This window comes from Mercenaria mercenaria, unplaced genomic scaffold, assembly GCF_021730395.1.
Source record: "Mercenaria mercenaria strain notata unplaced genomic scaffold, MADL_Memer_1 contig_2214, whole genome shotgun sequence".
NCBI lineage: Eukaryota > Metazoa > Mollusca > Bivalvia > Venerida > Veneridae > Mercenaria > Mercenaria mercenaria.
This window is the reverse complement of record NW_026460259.1, coordinates 1-16,789: the sequence shown is the minus strand read 5'-3', so window position 1 is coordinate 16,789 and position 16,789 is coordinate 1. Positions and strand designations below refer to the sequence as shown.

Genomic DNA, 16,789 nt, shown 5'->3' with positions numbered 1-16,789 from the left:
CCCTAGGTATTCTATAAGAACCATGGTCATGAACGGGAAAATATACTAGCCCGTTTCAATCGTACTTTTTTCAACTTAAACGCTCAGTTCGGTGAATGGGTACCTAGTATATTGAACAAGCGATAATTTATCTTCCAACGTGCACCAGTCACATTGTCTCAATATTCCATATTGCTGAGATTATCAACATATTTTATGCTTTCGTCAACGTTACAGAAAAAACTTGCGTGACCTTCCCTAATGAACATCCGTTCTAGAGGTCACGGCAGTGTGCACATGTTAGGCGAAACGTAAACAAACAAAAACAGAAGTATAAAAAAATCATAATTTTACACTAAAACTCGAAATGATGAATGAAATTCATCTTGTATATGATTTCTAATTTGAAATCATATATTTGTCTACATCTGTTCTGTTTATTTTATTCATTTTGCACATTTATGCTGCATTTTCACATATTAGCGAACACGTGTAGTAAAATGACGATTGACATACATTTTCACAACAGCCAATCAGAATGGTTTAGCAATCTAGAACGGAACTTCACCAGGGAAGGTCAAGCAAGTTTTTTGTGTAACGTTGAAAAACTATAAACTACGCGTTGTTTTTGTAAGATAAGAAGTATTAGAGAAATGTGACAGGTACACAATGGAAGATAAATTATCACTTGTTTGATATCCATAGTACACATTTACCGAATTGCGTGCTTTAGGCATGAAATGCGCGATTGAAACGGGTTAGTACATTTTCCCGTTCACGACCATGGTTCTTATAGAATACCTAGGGGTAGGGTATAACATGTACAGAGGCATTTTCTTTCTGTTCTGGTGCCAGTGAGTTTTACATGCAAGTTACTATCTCCAAAACTAATGCAGATATTGACTTGAAACTTCACATGTGTCTTCGGGGTTATAAAATTAGTTGATAGCAGCAAGTCCCATAACTCTGACCTTCATTTTGGCCAAATTATGCCCCCTTTTGGACTTAGAAAATCCTGGTTAAAGTTTTGCGTGCAAGTACATACAGCTATTATTAAAAGGCATATAGATTTGAAACTTTTTTTTTCTTTTTCTAGATCAATTACCAACCTCACTGGGTCAAGTCCCATAACTCTGACATGTATTTTGGGCAAATTATGCCCCCTTTTGGACTTAGAAAATCCTGGTTAAAGTTTTGCGTGCAAGTATATACAGCTATTACTAAAAGGCATATAGATTTGAAACTTATTTTTTCTTTTTCTAGATCAATTACCAACCTCACTGGGTCAAGTCCCATAACTCTGACATGTATTTTGGGCAAATTGTGCCCCCTTTTGGACTTAGAAAATCCTGGTTAAAGTTCTACATGCAAGTTAATTACTATCTCCAAAACTAATGCAGATATTGAATTGAAACTTCACATGTGCCTTCGGGGTTATAAAACTAGTTGATAACAGCAAGTCCCATAGCTCTGATAAGCATTTTGGTCAAATTATGTCCCCTTCTAAACTTAAAACTCTTTTGATATTTAACCTTTTTGGGTAATATTTTCCTGCTTCTGGGACAATATTTCGAATAGTCGAGCTTGACTGTCTTACGGACAGCTCTTGTTTTTTTTTAAAAGTAGGAATTATAACAAATTGAAATGTATATACATGATTGCCGTTAATGCTGCGCAATTTTATTGTGTATTTTTAAAAGGATTTGATATATTTAAACCGTTAATTTACATCTGATGGCTTCAATAGTTGAATGCCGTCCTAAAAAGTATAGCTTTATCCGTAGCGTCGTCGCTGTTACTTTCTATGTTGCTATCTATCATACGTAGCATAGATGTAAACCAGAGCTCGTAGAGCACGAAAGCCCCCCTCCCCCTTGATGCATCAGTAACTGAACAAGGAAGAGAAATTATGTGGTCATTGTGCATTGTACATTTGACGTACTGACTTCAAATCAATAATTATGGTTCATTTTCCAGTCACCTCTGTGTCAAATGTGATCTTAAACCAAAGCATTCTCTAGTTATTTGGCAAAAACGTTCTACTGTTCTGCGTCAATGTGTCCTTGATCTATGACCTACTGACCTCAAAATCAATATGGGTCATCTGCTGTTATGATCAATCTCCTTATTAAGTTTCGTGATCCTAGGCCCAAGCGTTTTCAAGTTATCTTCCGGAAATGGTTTAACTGTTCCAGGTCACTGTGACCTTGATCATTGACTTATTGACCTCAAAACCAATAGGGGTCATCTGTTGGGTCATGATCAGCTTTCCTATTAAATTTCGTGATCCTAAGCCCAAGTGTTCTCAAGTAATCGTCTGTAAACGTTTTAACTGTTTCGGGTCACTGTGACCTTGACCTTCGACCTACTGACCTAAAAATCAGTAGAGGTCATTTGCTGGTTATGACCAACCTCCATATAAATTTCCATGATCCTAGGCCAAACTGTTCTGAGTTATCATCCGGAACCGTTAAGCGTTTAGCTATTCCCGGATCACTGTGACCTTGACCTTTACCCTTCTGACCTCAGAATCAATAGAGGTCATCTGCTGGTCATGACCATCCTCCTTATTAACTTTCATGATCCTAGGCCCAATCATTTTTGAGTTATTATCCGGAAACCGATTGGTCTACATACCGACCGACCGACATCTGCAAAACAATATACCCCTCCTTTTTCGATGTGGGGAGGTGGGGGGGGGGGGGGTGCATAAATATAACCCATACCGCCTTAATATATAAAATTTTATAAAGTTTACTGATGCAAGACCCCTTGTCATAACTCTGTTACTACGGAACACGACGTAGACAGATATACAGCTCCGACATTGTTACTCTGCTACAACTAAAATATTTTGATTGTTCCCAGACTTCCATGAAATAACCGCACTTTTCATCGACTCGGCTATAGCCTATTAAGATGCACAGCCCAATACGTATCCAAGATCTGCGCTAAAAATCTTCCAACGGACGCTTTTTTGTTGGGTTTAACGTCGCATCGATGCAATTATAAGTCATAAGTTGTATTTCCAGCTTTGATGGTGGAGGAAGACCCCAGGTGCCCCTCCCTGCATTTTGATCAATTGTTCAATCATTTTCAAAGCACTGCTTTAAAATTAGTTGAATTTTCAGATTATTTAGAAAATTAAAACTTTCCAAGAATTATCTGGTAAGATAGTAAAAATACAAGAGGGTCATGGTGACCCTGGTTTGCTCACCTGAGTAACATGAGCTACATGCTTAAAATGTCAAACTGATGCTAAATTATTAAGAAAGTAGGTCAGTAGGACACATTCATTGTCAGTGAAAGTCATTCTTAAATCGACGTGCATCCAAATTTCAAGGCTGTGTCTTAAACAAGAGGGCCATGAAGGCCCTGTATCGCTCACCTGACCTATTGACCTAAAGATCATCAAGTTAGTTTCATTAAGATATGGTCATAAATGTGGCCTCTAAAGTGTTAACTAACTTTTCCTTTGATTTGACCTGGTGACTTAGTTTTTGACCCCATATGACCCAGATTCGAACTTGACCTAAAGACTATCAAGATTAACATTCTGACTAAGTTTCATGAAGATACAGTCATAAATGTGGCCTCTAGAGTGTTAACAAGCTTTTCCTTTGATTTGACCCAGTGACCTAGTTTTTCATCCCACCTGACCCAGATTTGAACATGACCTATAGATCATCAAGATTAACATTCTGACCAAGTTTCATTAAGATATGGTCATAAATCTGGCCTCTAGAGTGTTAACTAGCTTTTCCTTTGATTTGACCCGGTGACCTAGTTTTTGACCCCATATGACCCAGATTTGAATCTGACCTAAAGATTGGGTCAAAATTGTGACCTCTAGAGTGTTAACAAGTTTTTCCTTTGATCTGACCCGGTGACCTAGTTTTTGACCCCAGATGACCCAATATCGAACTTGTCCAAGATTTTATTGAGGGTAACATTCTGAACAAGTTTCATTAAGATTGGGTCAAAATTGTGACCTCTAGAGTGTTAACAAGCTTTTCCTTTGAATTGATCTGGAGTCCTTCTTTTTGACCCCAGATGACCCAATATCGAACTCGTCCAAGATTTTTATGAGGGTAACATTCTGACCAAGTTATATTAAGATTAGGCCAAAATTGTGACCTCTAGAGTGTCAACAGTCAAATTGTTGACGACGGACGGACGGACGACTGACGACGGACACAGGGCGATCACAAAAGCTTACCTTGAGCACTTCGTGCTCAGGTGAGCTAAAAATAAGAAAGTAGGTTAAAAACAATAAAGCAGGTAAAGGTCACAGTCTGAGTCAGGTGTCCCCCTAAGCACATGGGGTCATCAGGTAATTATAATTAAAAAGTCTAGGAAATATGATTTGATAATTTTTGAAGTATTTTTTTCTATATAACTCATATAACAAGTGGCCCTAGGGCAGGGCCTCTTTTCACCCCAGGGGCATAATTTAAACAATCTTGTTAAAGATCCACTAGGCAATGCTATATACCAAATATCTAAGGCATAGGCCTTGAACTTTCAGGCAAGATTTTTAAATTTTTTCATATATAAGTCTGTGTCACAAAAGCTCACCGAGTCTTTGGTGGGCTAATAAAGCTGCTCTGTCATCATATGCTCATTTCTATTTTGTACAAGTTGCTTTTCGTATGACATTTTTACAAAGTAGCCCATCACTAGAGTACAACAAAGGTGATAGTCCAAAATTAGCAAAACGCATGCGACGTTTTTTTTTGTTTGTTTTTTTACGCCGGACGTTAGATTCAACTTTGGCACGAGTTTTGCAAGCGTATAATATCGATTTTTTATTTATTTTTGGTTGTATTTAAATGAGTGGTATGCATTTAACGTAAATTTACATCATTCTGTGTACCAGTAGGCCTAAATGAAGCTAGATCTACCTCAAATGTAACGAGAAGTTTAACATTCAACACATGGACGGGAAAATCCGCACAGTTAACCCAGAATTTCTCGTTATTTAAGAAATATTAAAACACTGGTTTGCTATAAATTATTTCTTAAATAATCTCATCCAGTGATTTGTCGTTGAATAAAGTCATTATTTGGAGTTCAGATGCGAAGGAATTATATCACGAGCGCACAGCCCAAGTGATATAATAATACGCATCTGAACGACAAACAAGAGCAAATCACTAAATGAGATATAATAATTATGAAATAAGGCACTGTCTCAATCGGGAATCGTTACAGTCTATCAGCTTGCCCAGAAATATGCGTTTGTATCAATTTAATGTTAGATTTTGGAATAAAAAAAAAATACTACCCATATTTGTACTGATGTGCAAGACGTAGCGGTTCGGAAAGTTATGTGGACGCTTATTACGCACAAGGAAAAAGCGTATTCTTCCAAAAAATCCGAAGTCAGACGCTCTGTGCACGTGCCGGAAGGACACATTTTATATTCGATAGTACATTCTAGCTCTTTATCTCATTCGGTATATATCACATGCTACCGTAGATCCCGATTTAAAATCGGTAGGATCGATTCCCTATTATTTCGATTCTAACATATTACCAAGGATTTTCAAATGCATCCTTGACGACGTCCGTCAAATATTAGCCTGTGTTTTGTTGGTTTCTTTTTCAACGCACCGCTGTGCCGTCTGTCGCTATAACGTAATAATTGTGACGTCAGAACAGTGAATTTTTGTAAAATAACTCACAACTTTCAGCCTCCTTTGTTTAATAGGAAAATGAATCAAGTCGTGTTAGAATCTTGGCTAAATTCCCAGTGTCATTGCAAACCGATAGGTTCAAGTTAGCGTTATTTGTGGAGAGTTACAGGCCTTGTTGATTACTAAGGACTGTTAATTCAACAGTGATATGAAAGATCAGTATTCTGTTTATATAAAAATTGAACAAATCTTTATTAATGAAGAATTCATTTTCAAATCATTTTGCAGAAATTGTTTGCAATAATATACAACACAGGTCTCGTAACACAGTTTATAGAAAAAGAACATTTTATATTTGGCCTTTCTCTGATCCGTTTTCTTTATCATTCAAAAAAGCTATTTCTGCGCCTACGTAGAAATGTTGCTTAAATGAACATGGGCATTTATATATTGTACAATGAATGCTTCAGCTTGAAAACATCGTCTTCTGTTAAACAGGCTTAGCGATTAAACGTGTTGTTTTTCTGATTAGGAAATGCATATGTAAGTTATTGACTGTCCTGTCAAGTAACACTTCTTATGCATCATAAATCGAGAATTAAAGTAATTTCTGTATACACAAATATAATTTAAGTGATCAATAACAATCCATATCAATATAAATCAACAGTAAATCTTTCACCCAAGATAAATACTTGTCAGAGGAAATCGAAATATGCTCTATATTTGGTATGTTGTGAAAGTTCTATAGCTTCTACAGTAAGTTCCGTCTCTCCAAACATCATTTTGACTTCAACCCGGATCTTGTCTTCGCTGTCTGGAAGGTTCACAACTACTTTACCGAGATACTCCGTGTCATCTTCGTCTACAAACATCGGGTCCCGCTTCGGTGATGCAAACACTTTCAGCAGCATCTCTTTTTGATTAGATTTCAGCGTAACGTGTTTACCGGAACGAGCTTCACCCACTTTGACCGTCTCTGCTTCATGGATATACTTCTTAAAGACGTCCCTGCAGCGATCTATGCCACCAACAGCCACACGGTGATCTTCTGGGTGTATAGCTGGGTCAAAGGGCGGTGATATGTTAATCCCATAGGTGTATTTGGAAACTCTGGAAGTGATAGCCACAGGGCGGTGGCCAAATATCACAGCGCCTTTCAATACTGTTAATCCTGCCTCGGCTGGAATGATGACCTTGCCCTTCGGAAGGGCCTTCATAATGGCGTCTTGAAGCATGACCGACTCAGAAAACCCACCTACCATTAAAAATATATTTGTCCCTTGAACATCAGGTTGTTTCAGTAAGTCTTTAATGTGATCTACTATTTTATCAGTGCAAGGTTTAAACAAGTTTTTGAATATTTGTGCCTCTATCCTCATTTTATCTCCAACCCAGGAAATTTTACCACTATATGTTGACCCATCTATAGCTTCTTTAATGTCTTCTTTCATTTCATCTTTATATGTCTGCACAATCGCAACTGGGACTTTTATTGTTATTTTTCCACTTGAGTTAGGTGTGATTGTTCGCTTTTTTGTTTCAAGTTCTCGTTGTAAATCTAAATGGTCCGATTTATTTTCATCAATAAATTTTTGATACACTGGACCACCTATGATTTTAAGGAGCAGTTTGTAGAACTCCTCGTCTACCTTGGTTCCACCCCAAGCTCCGCCACTTGCTTTGTGAAGCTCCTTCAGACCACCATCTGGCTGTCGCTCGTGCACTGTAATGTCAGCGGTGCCTCCTGCAAGTAAAGTAAAGCTAATAAAGTAATTTCTAGTAATTTTGTTCACATGGGATGCGATTTAGTCAGTTCAAGCTTATATATCCAAAGGAAGCCGATAGCGGCTCTCTGGAACGTCGTTCTAAAGAACAGGAAGTCTGATAATGCCTAGTACTAATTATTACTTCAGTTGCAAATACATGTCTTTTACCGTCGACTTAAAATGTATGTTTAGCGCCATATTAACGAGTTTGATCTGATTACGATAATACGCCAGCTCGAAATGTGAGAGAGCGGGTTTTGGTCCAATTCAAATTTCAATGAGAGGGGTGTTAAAACTGTGAGAGGCCTCCGGGGGTTTGTCCCTTCGTCAAAATACAGCAAGAGGGGTTTTGTCATACACTATGGTTTGCCAAGTGTCATGTCTGCAACTGGGACATATCAGTTTTACATTTCAGTACGCGAAGTAGCATCATTATCAATATAATGCGTAAATGGTATACAGCTTTTGAATATTTCGTGAGTTTCTCTCATTGTGTTCGTTGTTTTTAACCTAATAACTTCAATTATTTACATCTACTTCCCGCTGTATTTTAGCCGGGGAAAACGCATTTATACAAACTTAAATTATTTAACTTTAATACATTTTCGGGGAGCCTTTGAATTGTACGTAACAAATGCCATTACTACAAGTTTTTCCTTATCCTCCCCCACGCCCCATTTTTCTCACTCCGCGGCATTTTGTCTTAAAACGTTTAGGGAAGTAATTCCAAATATACAAAGGTTAACTTCTTAAAAATTATCTAAAATTAAATACAAGTCTGATTTTGCCATGTGCAACACAATGTTCAGCCGAATACACGAACAAAAAGTAGCATAACATTGTAGTAAAACATGTAAACTCTGGTGTATTGCCTGTCGCTAAATTTAACAAGAGGACCATGATGGTCCTGAATCGCTCACCTGTCCCAACATGACCCAGTTTTGAACTGAGTATGACGTCATTTTTTTTCTATTATTTGACATAGTGACCTAGTTTTTGAGCTCATTTGACCCAGTTTTGAACCTGACCTAGATATCATCAAGATGAACATTCAGACCAACTTTCATACAGATCCCATGAAAAATATGGCCTCTAAGAGAGGTCACAAGGTTTTTTCATTATTTGACCTACTGACCTAGTTATTGAAGGCATGTGACCCAGTTTCAAACTTGACCTAGATATCATCAAGGTGAACATTCTGACCAGTTTTCATAAAGATCCATTCAAAAGTATGGCCTCTAGAGAGGTCACAAGGTTTTTCTATTTTTAGACCTAATGACCTAGTTTTTGACTGCAGCTGACCCAGTTTCGAAACTGACCTAGATATCATCAAGATGAACATTCAGACCAACCTTCATACAGATCCCATGAAAAATATGGCCTCTAGAGAGGTCACAAGGTTTTTCTATTATCTGACCTACTGACCTAGTTACTGATGGCAATTGACCCAGTTTCGAACTTGACCTAGATAACATCAAGGTGAACATTCTGACCAATTTTCATGAAGATCCATTCAAAAGTATGACCTCTAGAGAGGTCACAAGGTTTTTCTATTTTTAGACCTAATGACCTAGTTTTTGACCGCAGCTGACCCAGTTTCAAAATTGACCTAGATATCATCAAGATAAACATTCAGACCAACTTTCATACAGATCCCATGAAAAATATGGCCTCTAGAGAGGTCACAAGGTTTTTCTATTATTTGATCTACTGACCTAGTTTTTGAAGGCACGTGACCCAGTTTTGAACTTGACCTTGATATCGTCAAGGTAAACATTCTGACCAATTTTCATGAAGATCTTGTGAAAAATATGGCCTCTAGAGAGGTCACAAGGTTTTTCTATTTTTAGACCTACTGACCTAGTTTTTGACCGCACGTGACCCAGTTTCGAACTTGACCTAGATATCATCAAGATGAACACTCTGACCAACTTTCATAAAGATCCCATGAAAAATGTGACCTCTAGAGAGGTCACAAGCAAAAGTTTACGCACGCACGCACGCACGGACTGACGGACGGACGGACGACGGACGACGGACGCTGCACGATCACAAAAGCTCACACTGTCACTTTGTGACATGTGAGCTAAAAATACAAGCAGAGTAAAAGACATGCATTTGTCATACATCTTATATACATTCAATTTTTCCTGGGTTTTAATTCGCACCGACCGAACTCGCCTTCATAGAAGACTGTATTGCGGGAAAATGACTGTGTTTTTCATACCTCCTAAATCAATGACCATGTATTTTGTTCCTGGACTGGCAACTGCAAATTTGGCCCCGTCTGACCCATGTATCTTGTCTGTGGGAATCATCTGACAAAATAAACTGGCGGCTTCCGGTTCTAATGCTATTGACAACTGTCCGCCATCTATGTCAGCCTGAAAGTTTAATGTTTAGTATACACATTTTATGAATCTTACTTTTATAAATGTATCGGGCTGCTATTTCAGATGCTCGGAAGCAAGACGATGTTCGCTATCATTTTGAGGATTTGCAGACTGTACAACCTTTAAGTTTACGCTTCTTCCACGTTTCGTCCATTTTACTAAGATATTAAATACTACAAGTTATAAAAAATGTTAAACCGGTCAAGAAAACTACCAACCTTATAAGCAGCTTCCCTCATAAATTGTTTGGCGGAGTCTGTCCATATAGCAGGCACAGTCAACACCCAATGTATATCGCTATTCTGAACCTCCGTGCCCCTAGTTTTTAACAGGTTAAGCAAATGGTCCTTAAGGTACTTGATCACAGCCCCAAACACATCAAGAGCTTTCATCTTTCTTCCTTTGTCATCATCTATTTCAATTGTCCGAGTTATCTGTTCCGAGACAGGAAAAAGTATCGATTTGTCTTTTGTAATCTATGCAATTAGTGTACGGTAGCGTTTATAAAAAGGTAGGTTAAAAGTATAAACTATATACCGTGGTATACGCTTCAACTATGACAAAGCAGTCTTCAATTACTCTTTTAACACTTCATGTTCAACAAAACTAACGTAAAGGTAAACTGGACGAACTTACTTTCTTTTCGTGCAATCTCATCTTGAAGCGTTTGAAGTAATACCATTTGTGATGTTCGTCATCAAGAGCCAGTTCTGAGTAAGTGTTCTCCGCCTCGTAACCAAAGCTGTGGAACTTTTTGTTCTCGTCAAACAACACAACAGTTGGGGCTTTTAATGAGACAAGAGCCATCGAACCTGCCACCCAGTTCTGATTGGTTGAAACCTTAGACGGGTCGGATTGATAGTCATGTTTGAAAGAGAATGCATAACCGCTAAAAGTAGTGCCAAAATCAATGGCCGCCACCAACATCTTGTCTTTCTTGTCACTCCCGACGGCCCCGCTGCTACCGCAGGCCCCGCCGGTCGCCCCGGACACTTGATATTGTTGTTGGAACTGACTCATCTCCTGTAACAAATATAAAGTTGCCAATTTCTGTATTTATGCATATTTTTTGTTATCAAACTTGGCGCTAGAGAGGACGGACAAGCCCTGGTATCTATTCTCTTTCCGATGAAACTGACTCATGAGTTTTTGCTAAGCTCCAAGTTTTACTACAATAGTATAGACCTTGTCTAGTATTGATAGTAAATTAATAATATGATATCCTACTTTTTCAAATTTTATCAGATTTACCATATTTCACCTTAACTCAAACCTTAAATATTGTTGTAAACAATATGACTTTTAAGTACTTAAAGACACGCCACAGAACAGCTGTATTCTTTTGTGTTATCATACATGACTGAGACGGATATAAGGCCAAGACAATGTGTTTAATGTCTAAATATATTGTAGCAGTATGCCAAGTACTTGATGTATCAAGTTGAATTTAGACCAAACTTTGTTTCTACAGTTTAAGACAGCAACTGTTATTACTATGTCTCCCACCTCAAAGTGGTGTCGGAGACATTGATTTACTCCTGTCTGTGTGTCTGTCTGTCACTCTGTCACAAAGCTTGTCTGCATTCTAAGTCGAACATTATTTTCTCATCCGATCTTCACTAAACTTGAACAAAATGCGTTTGCCAATAAGTCCTCGGCCAAGTTCGATAACTAGTCAAATCGGCCCAGGCACTTCGGAAAAATATCTAACTCACTGTTATTTTACACACATACTGTCTGATTGAGACAGCACAGGAGATGGGTTACATGTGAAGAAAGCACAGGAGATGGGTTACATGTGAAGAATAACACTACATACACGCATTTAAAATGTATGTCAGCCGACCTCCAAGTAAACCAACGAGATATCTTGCCAATAAAAGTTGTGTGCAAGTTTAATTAATTTTTTTTTAAAATCCACAGGGTTTCGTATGGAAAAGATAATATTTCCTTAAGGGATGTGCGTATTGTTAGACAGTATAATCCGTTACAAGACTCCTGCGGAAATACTAGTAGCTTACGTCATAAACCTGAATCCCGTTCTACGACAGAGTTCGACTACAAACATTCTGATACATGATTTTGTTACTATGACTTGTTACTGTTATAACAGTTGTCAGATGCCCTTTTGGGCCTTACTGTAAACTGTAAACTGATACGGAAACGATTTACAGTCAACTCGTCCCCAATTCAACTCGTCCTCATATTGGTCATTTGGTATCCCTTGACAATTTCAAATCCCCCACTTTTCGGCCCTTCCTTTTTAGTCAAAGTTTCCGAGAATATAATTGATATAATTATGATGAAAATGTGTTCTGTAAAATGTGTTAAATACATAAAAAAACATGAAAATTTTACTTTAAAAACTACATTTTGTCTACTGTAGCTTTATAAATACACCACCGTATGTAAAAGCACAGAGTGCATGCACGTTTCGTAGCTTAAAATGCGGCCGTGTATCTTTTTTTTAAAGATACTTTCTGTTTAATCGGTGATCGCTATTGTCAAAATAAAGCGAAACTATTGATTGAATGTAATTTTTTGAACAACCCTCAAATTTGATCAATGCGCATGTCCGTTCCTGCTCAAAAATGGATAACCCTTGCACTCAAGTTAGACTACTGACATTTTAACTTACAATTCCATAAAAAAAGATAAGCAATCTAGTTCGGGTAAACTGCACATTTCTTTCTGTAACGCCAGTACATTTTTCTCAGAATATTCGAGAAAGAATAATACATTTTCATGTTATAAAACATTCCTCTTGCGGGCCCCACTGTATAAACCTACCTAAACCGAAACAAGATTACAGATTCGCCAATAACTTTTCAATTTTGATGAAGTTACACGTCTTAAAACAGTGTCTGGCATAAGTTGAACGGTACACTATGACATATATATATCCGCACCTACCTTAAAATGCACAGTGATCACATCATAGCAGAAATAAACCCACAAACATACTAATTCATCGACAAGGAAGTGTAAGTCTGAGCGACACTCGGAATACCTTTACATTTATTGTGAAATGTCGCATTTTATCTTTCCGCGAAAATGTACATTTTTAAAGAGGCACCGAAAGGTGGCGGTTGGACAAACTAAAATGGTTTAAAATTTCAGAATATAAGCAAATAGTTATGATATATTTGTTTATACGATTGGGACTATTCGAGATACACTTTAAGATGCATGATGATGTTGATAGATCTTCTAAGAGAGAACCTTTTGATTTCAGCAAAAGAATAAATTATGTCACAAACAAATTATACGACAATATTACATTTATAAAAAAAAACTAACTTAAGCAGCAATTCAATAGAAATTGAATTTCGTACGACATGCTACCAAAATAAAAGTATATAAATAAAGAGCTATAAAATAAATAGATGTATTTTTATACTTTGATATAAATGATCTTCAAACAGTCTCTAAGATAAGAGAATAACCGCACTGGCATAAAATATCACCTTTTTGTCATAAGATGTAACAGATGACTGAATGTAACGTTTAATGTAAATAGTGCTCGAACTTTAATTGGTTATGGGTTAATTAAGTGCAGATAACTATATCGAGACTAAAATAAGAAAGTATACGTTAAAAATCGCACAAGTTTGAAGCACTTTGGTACAAATCACTTGATGACATTTTGAGAAATTATCTTAAAAACAATATAGGTTTAGTAGCATCAAACAAGGCTATCAAATACAACCTTCTCAACTGTCAGAACTTCATAGGTAGGTCTCTTGCATGCAAGAATGCAAGATTGCCTCGTCACAAATTTAAACAATCTGAACGTCGAATTATTTTGACCAACACGTATGTTTTTGTGTTATATTTAGAAGCTGTATATACATGTATATAGATCTAGCCGTCTTAAGAAGAAATAAAATGTACGTAGTCTCATCAAAAGCCAATGTTTACAGCTGCTGTTCTCTCGTTAATTATAATGTGTTCGTTTAAAAGTGACATTGGTCCCTCTCGGGAAGGATGGAAGGCGAGGAAGGGAGGGACTGACTGACAAAACGCAGCTATTATAAAGTATGTTGTGTTTATACAAAATAATTGACCGTCAGAACGCTTGGTTTAAATGCACAGCTTCACGTAGAAGAAAAGAAAATACTAAGAAAAACACTTTAGAAGAGTATCATCAATTAACATACAAAAATGCATTTTATTCCGCATAATTCATGTAAAAAATATTCAGAAGCCATATAGTCGCTAGTAATGCCTGTGTAACGCATTTGACTTGTAACGCCAGGGCCTCGGATGTTAAAGACAAGTAATGTATGTAAAAACTTACATTATGCCAGCTGTGATGGCCTGCCGCATTACTGGACCCGTGCTGGCCTGTCCATGTTACTGGAACCGTGATGGCTTGCTGCAGGTTACCGGACCTGTGACGGTCTGCCGGTCACTGGAGCCGTGATGGCCTAGGTACGCAGGTTATCGGACCCGTGATGGCCTGCCGCAGGTTACTGGACCCGTGATGGCCTGTCGCAGGTTACTGTCCTTGTGATTTTCAGTCTCAAGTTTGACCGTTGTAGCTTTTGGAGTTCCAATCGTTGGTCGGTGGATCGACTGAATGATTCAGTGACATCTAACCTATGGTACTTAAATCTGTAGGGGTCATCTACTGATCAACAGCAGTTCAACAAAGTTCTGTTGTAACTGCTCGAGATTGCTAGCACTTGTGCTCATAACATGCCGTCTATTGACCCAAGGAAATCATCCTGTGAAAGTTGATGGCTGCATACCCAAGCAAGCAATGACAAGCATTGTCGATTTTTTTATCGTTTCGGTTTCAACGTACCGTTACCATGAGATTGACACCCAAAATAGCACATCTGTATACTGACCACATACAATCATCCCATGAAGTTTAAAAGTTCTTATAATAACCTCTCATGCGGTACAGTGACCTTGAAATTCCAATCCTCCTCCAGAAACCAGTTCCTGTTTGACTCCTGTAATACTGACCTTTGCAAGTAAAAGATCATATATACTTACCAGACGCAATTAGGGTCATTTAAAGTCTGGTGGCTTGTACGTCGACCTGATCATTGTCCAGTTAGAGTAAAAACAATCTGAACATATTTTTTTTGCATTTTTTCTATTCTGTACACATGTACATGTACTCCACTAAAATCAAGAGCTGTCTGTTTTAAGATCTATGCAAAATTGTACCTGTCATCCAAATTTAAAGGTAATTATAATTAAGCAGTCTGGGAAATATGATCTGATAATTTTTTAAGTATTTATTCCTATATAACTCATATAACAAGTAACCCCCAGGGCTTGGCCTCTTTTCACCCCAGGGGCATAATTTGAACTATCTTATTAGAGGTTCACTACACAATGTTACATACCAAATATCAAAGGCCTAGGCCTTGAACTTTCAGACAAGGAGATTTTAAAAAAAAAATCCTATATAAGTCTATATAAAACTTAGGACCCCCAGGGTGGGGCCTCTTTCACCCCAGGGTAATAATTTGAACAATCTTGGTAGAGAACCACAAGGCAATGCTACATACCAAATATCAAAGGCCTAGATCTAGTAATTTCAGACAAGAAGATTTTTAAAGTTTTTTTCTATATAAGTCTATGTAACACTTGAGACCCTCAGGGCGGGGCCTCTTTTCACCCCAGGGGCACAATTTGAAAAATTTTCATAGAGGACCATTAGATGATGTCACATGCCAAATATCAAGGCTCTATGCCTTGCGGTTTTGGACAAGAAGATTTTTAAAGTTTTTCCATCCGGTACCATGGCAACCAGAGTTCTGCATGGAATTCAATTCTTTGAATAATTTTGAAAGGGGGGCACCCAAGGATCATTCCTGTGAAGTTTGGTGTAATTCTGCCTAGTGGTTTTCAAGAAGATTTTTTTAGAAAATGTTGATGGACACATGACGGACGACTGTGACGGACATTGAGCGGTCACAAAAGCTCACCATGAGCCTTTGACTCGGGTGAGCTAAAAATCACTGAACCGGAACATGCCAATGATATATATAACTAGGCCTGGCACTGGTAACTCCTGTATGGTTTGGTGGATATGTGCCCAATGGTGTAAGAGAAGTTGCCAAAAATATAAAGACAAATAAAACCAGAACTCATCTGAAAACCATTGAATTGGAACATGCCTACAATATGCATAATAAGACTTGGAATTGATCACTCCTGTAAGGTTTGGTAAAAATCTACCCTATTATATAAGAGTGGCTAAAACATATTTGATGAATCAAGAGTAATAACTCTGCTGAAAAAAACACTGAACTGTAACATGCCCATGATATGCACAGGAAGGCTTGGCAATGATCAATTTTGTGAATTATGTATAATTCCTCTTGGTGGTAGTAGAACAGTTGCACAGACGAGGTAAAATACAACAAATAAAGGGTCATAACTCTGCTGAAAAACACTGAACCGGAACATGCCAACCATTTGCACAATCAGGCTTGGCACTGATCACTCCTGTAAGGTTTTGATGGTAATCTGTCCAATGTCAAAGTAGTGGCCAAAACATCATAAAATTTGTTGAATTTAGGGCCATAACTCCACTGAAAATCAATGAACTGAGATGCACAACTAGGCATAGCAATGATCATTCTTGTGAAGTTTGGTGTAAAATCCCTCCAATGGTGTCGGAGGAGTTGAGTGGACAAACATTGTGATAGCGGGATGGACAGTCTGCACTAAATCAATGTCTCCCGCATTGCATATAGGTGTCTAGCAATAAACGTTCTCTACCCGGAGGGGCATTTGTCATTTTGAAATTTACATAGGTTCTGTCTTGTGTGTCTGAAGGCTAATTCACAAACTGATAAAGGGACAAAAACACTTTTTCTCCTAATTTTGGGCTATTTGTTGCCATAGCAACCATATTTTTACCACAGTAATTTAACAAGAGGGTCATGCTGACCCTGAATCGCTCACCTGAGTGATATGAGCCACGTTTCAAATGGCAAACTGATGCTAAAATATTAACAAGAGGGCCATGATGACCATT

At 37.8% G+C, this 16,789-nt stretch overlaps 1 protein-coding gene across 1 annotated transcript; it reads right to left on the bottom strand.

Annotated features, from left to right (window-relative positions):
* Positions 1-5,840: 5,840 nt before the first annotated feature.
* On the bottom strand, positions 5,841-12,784 carry LOC128552258 (heat shock 70 kDa protein 12A-like). The gene is made up of 5 exons (XM_053533287.1): positions 12,694-12,784; positions 10,417-10,803; positions 9,999-10,214; positions 9,615-9,771; positions 5,841-7,365 (listed from the first exon to the last, which is right to left on the bottom strand). Exons 2-5 carry the CDS (start codon positions 10,798-10,800, stop codon positions 6,317-6,319), a joined length of 1,806 nt encoding a protein of 601 aa, XP_053389262.1. The 5' UTR covers positions 10,801-10,803; positions 12,694-12,784; the 3' UTR covers positions 5,841-6,316.
* Between the last annotated feature and the right edge of the window lie 4,005 nt (positions 12,785-16,789).

Coding starts and splice junctions, on each gene's coding strand:
- LOC128552258 (XM_053533287.1), bottom strand. CDS start 10,800: ATGAGTCAGTTCCAACAACAATATCAAGTGTCCGGGGCGACCGGCGGG. Junction 10,215..10,416: donor TGAGATTGCACGAAAAGAAA/GTAAGTTCGTCC, acceptor GTCTCGGAACAG/ATAACTCGGACAATTGAAAT. Junction 7,366..9,614: donor CATGGTCATTGATTTAGGAG/GTATGAAAAACA, acceptor CTTTACTTGCAG/GAGGCACCGCTGACATTACA.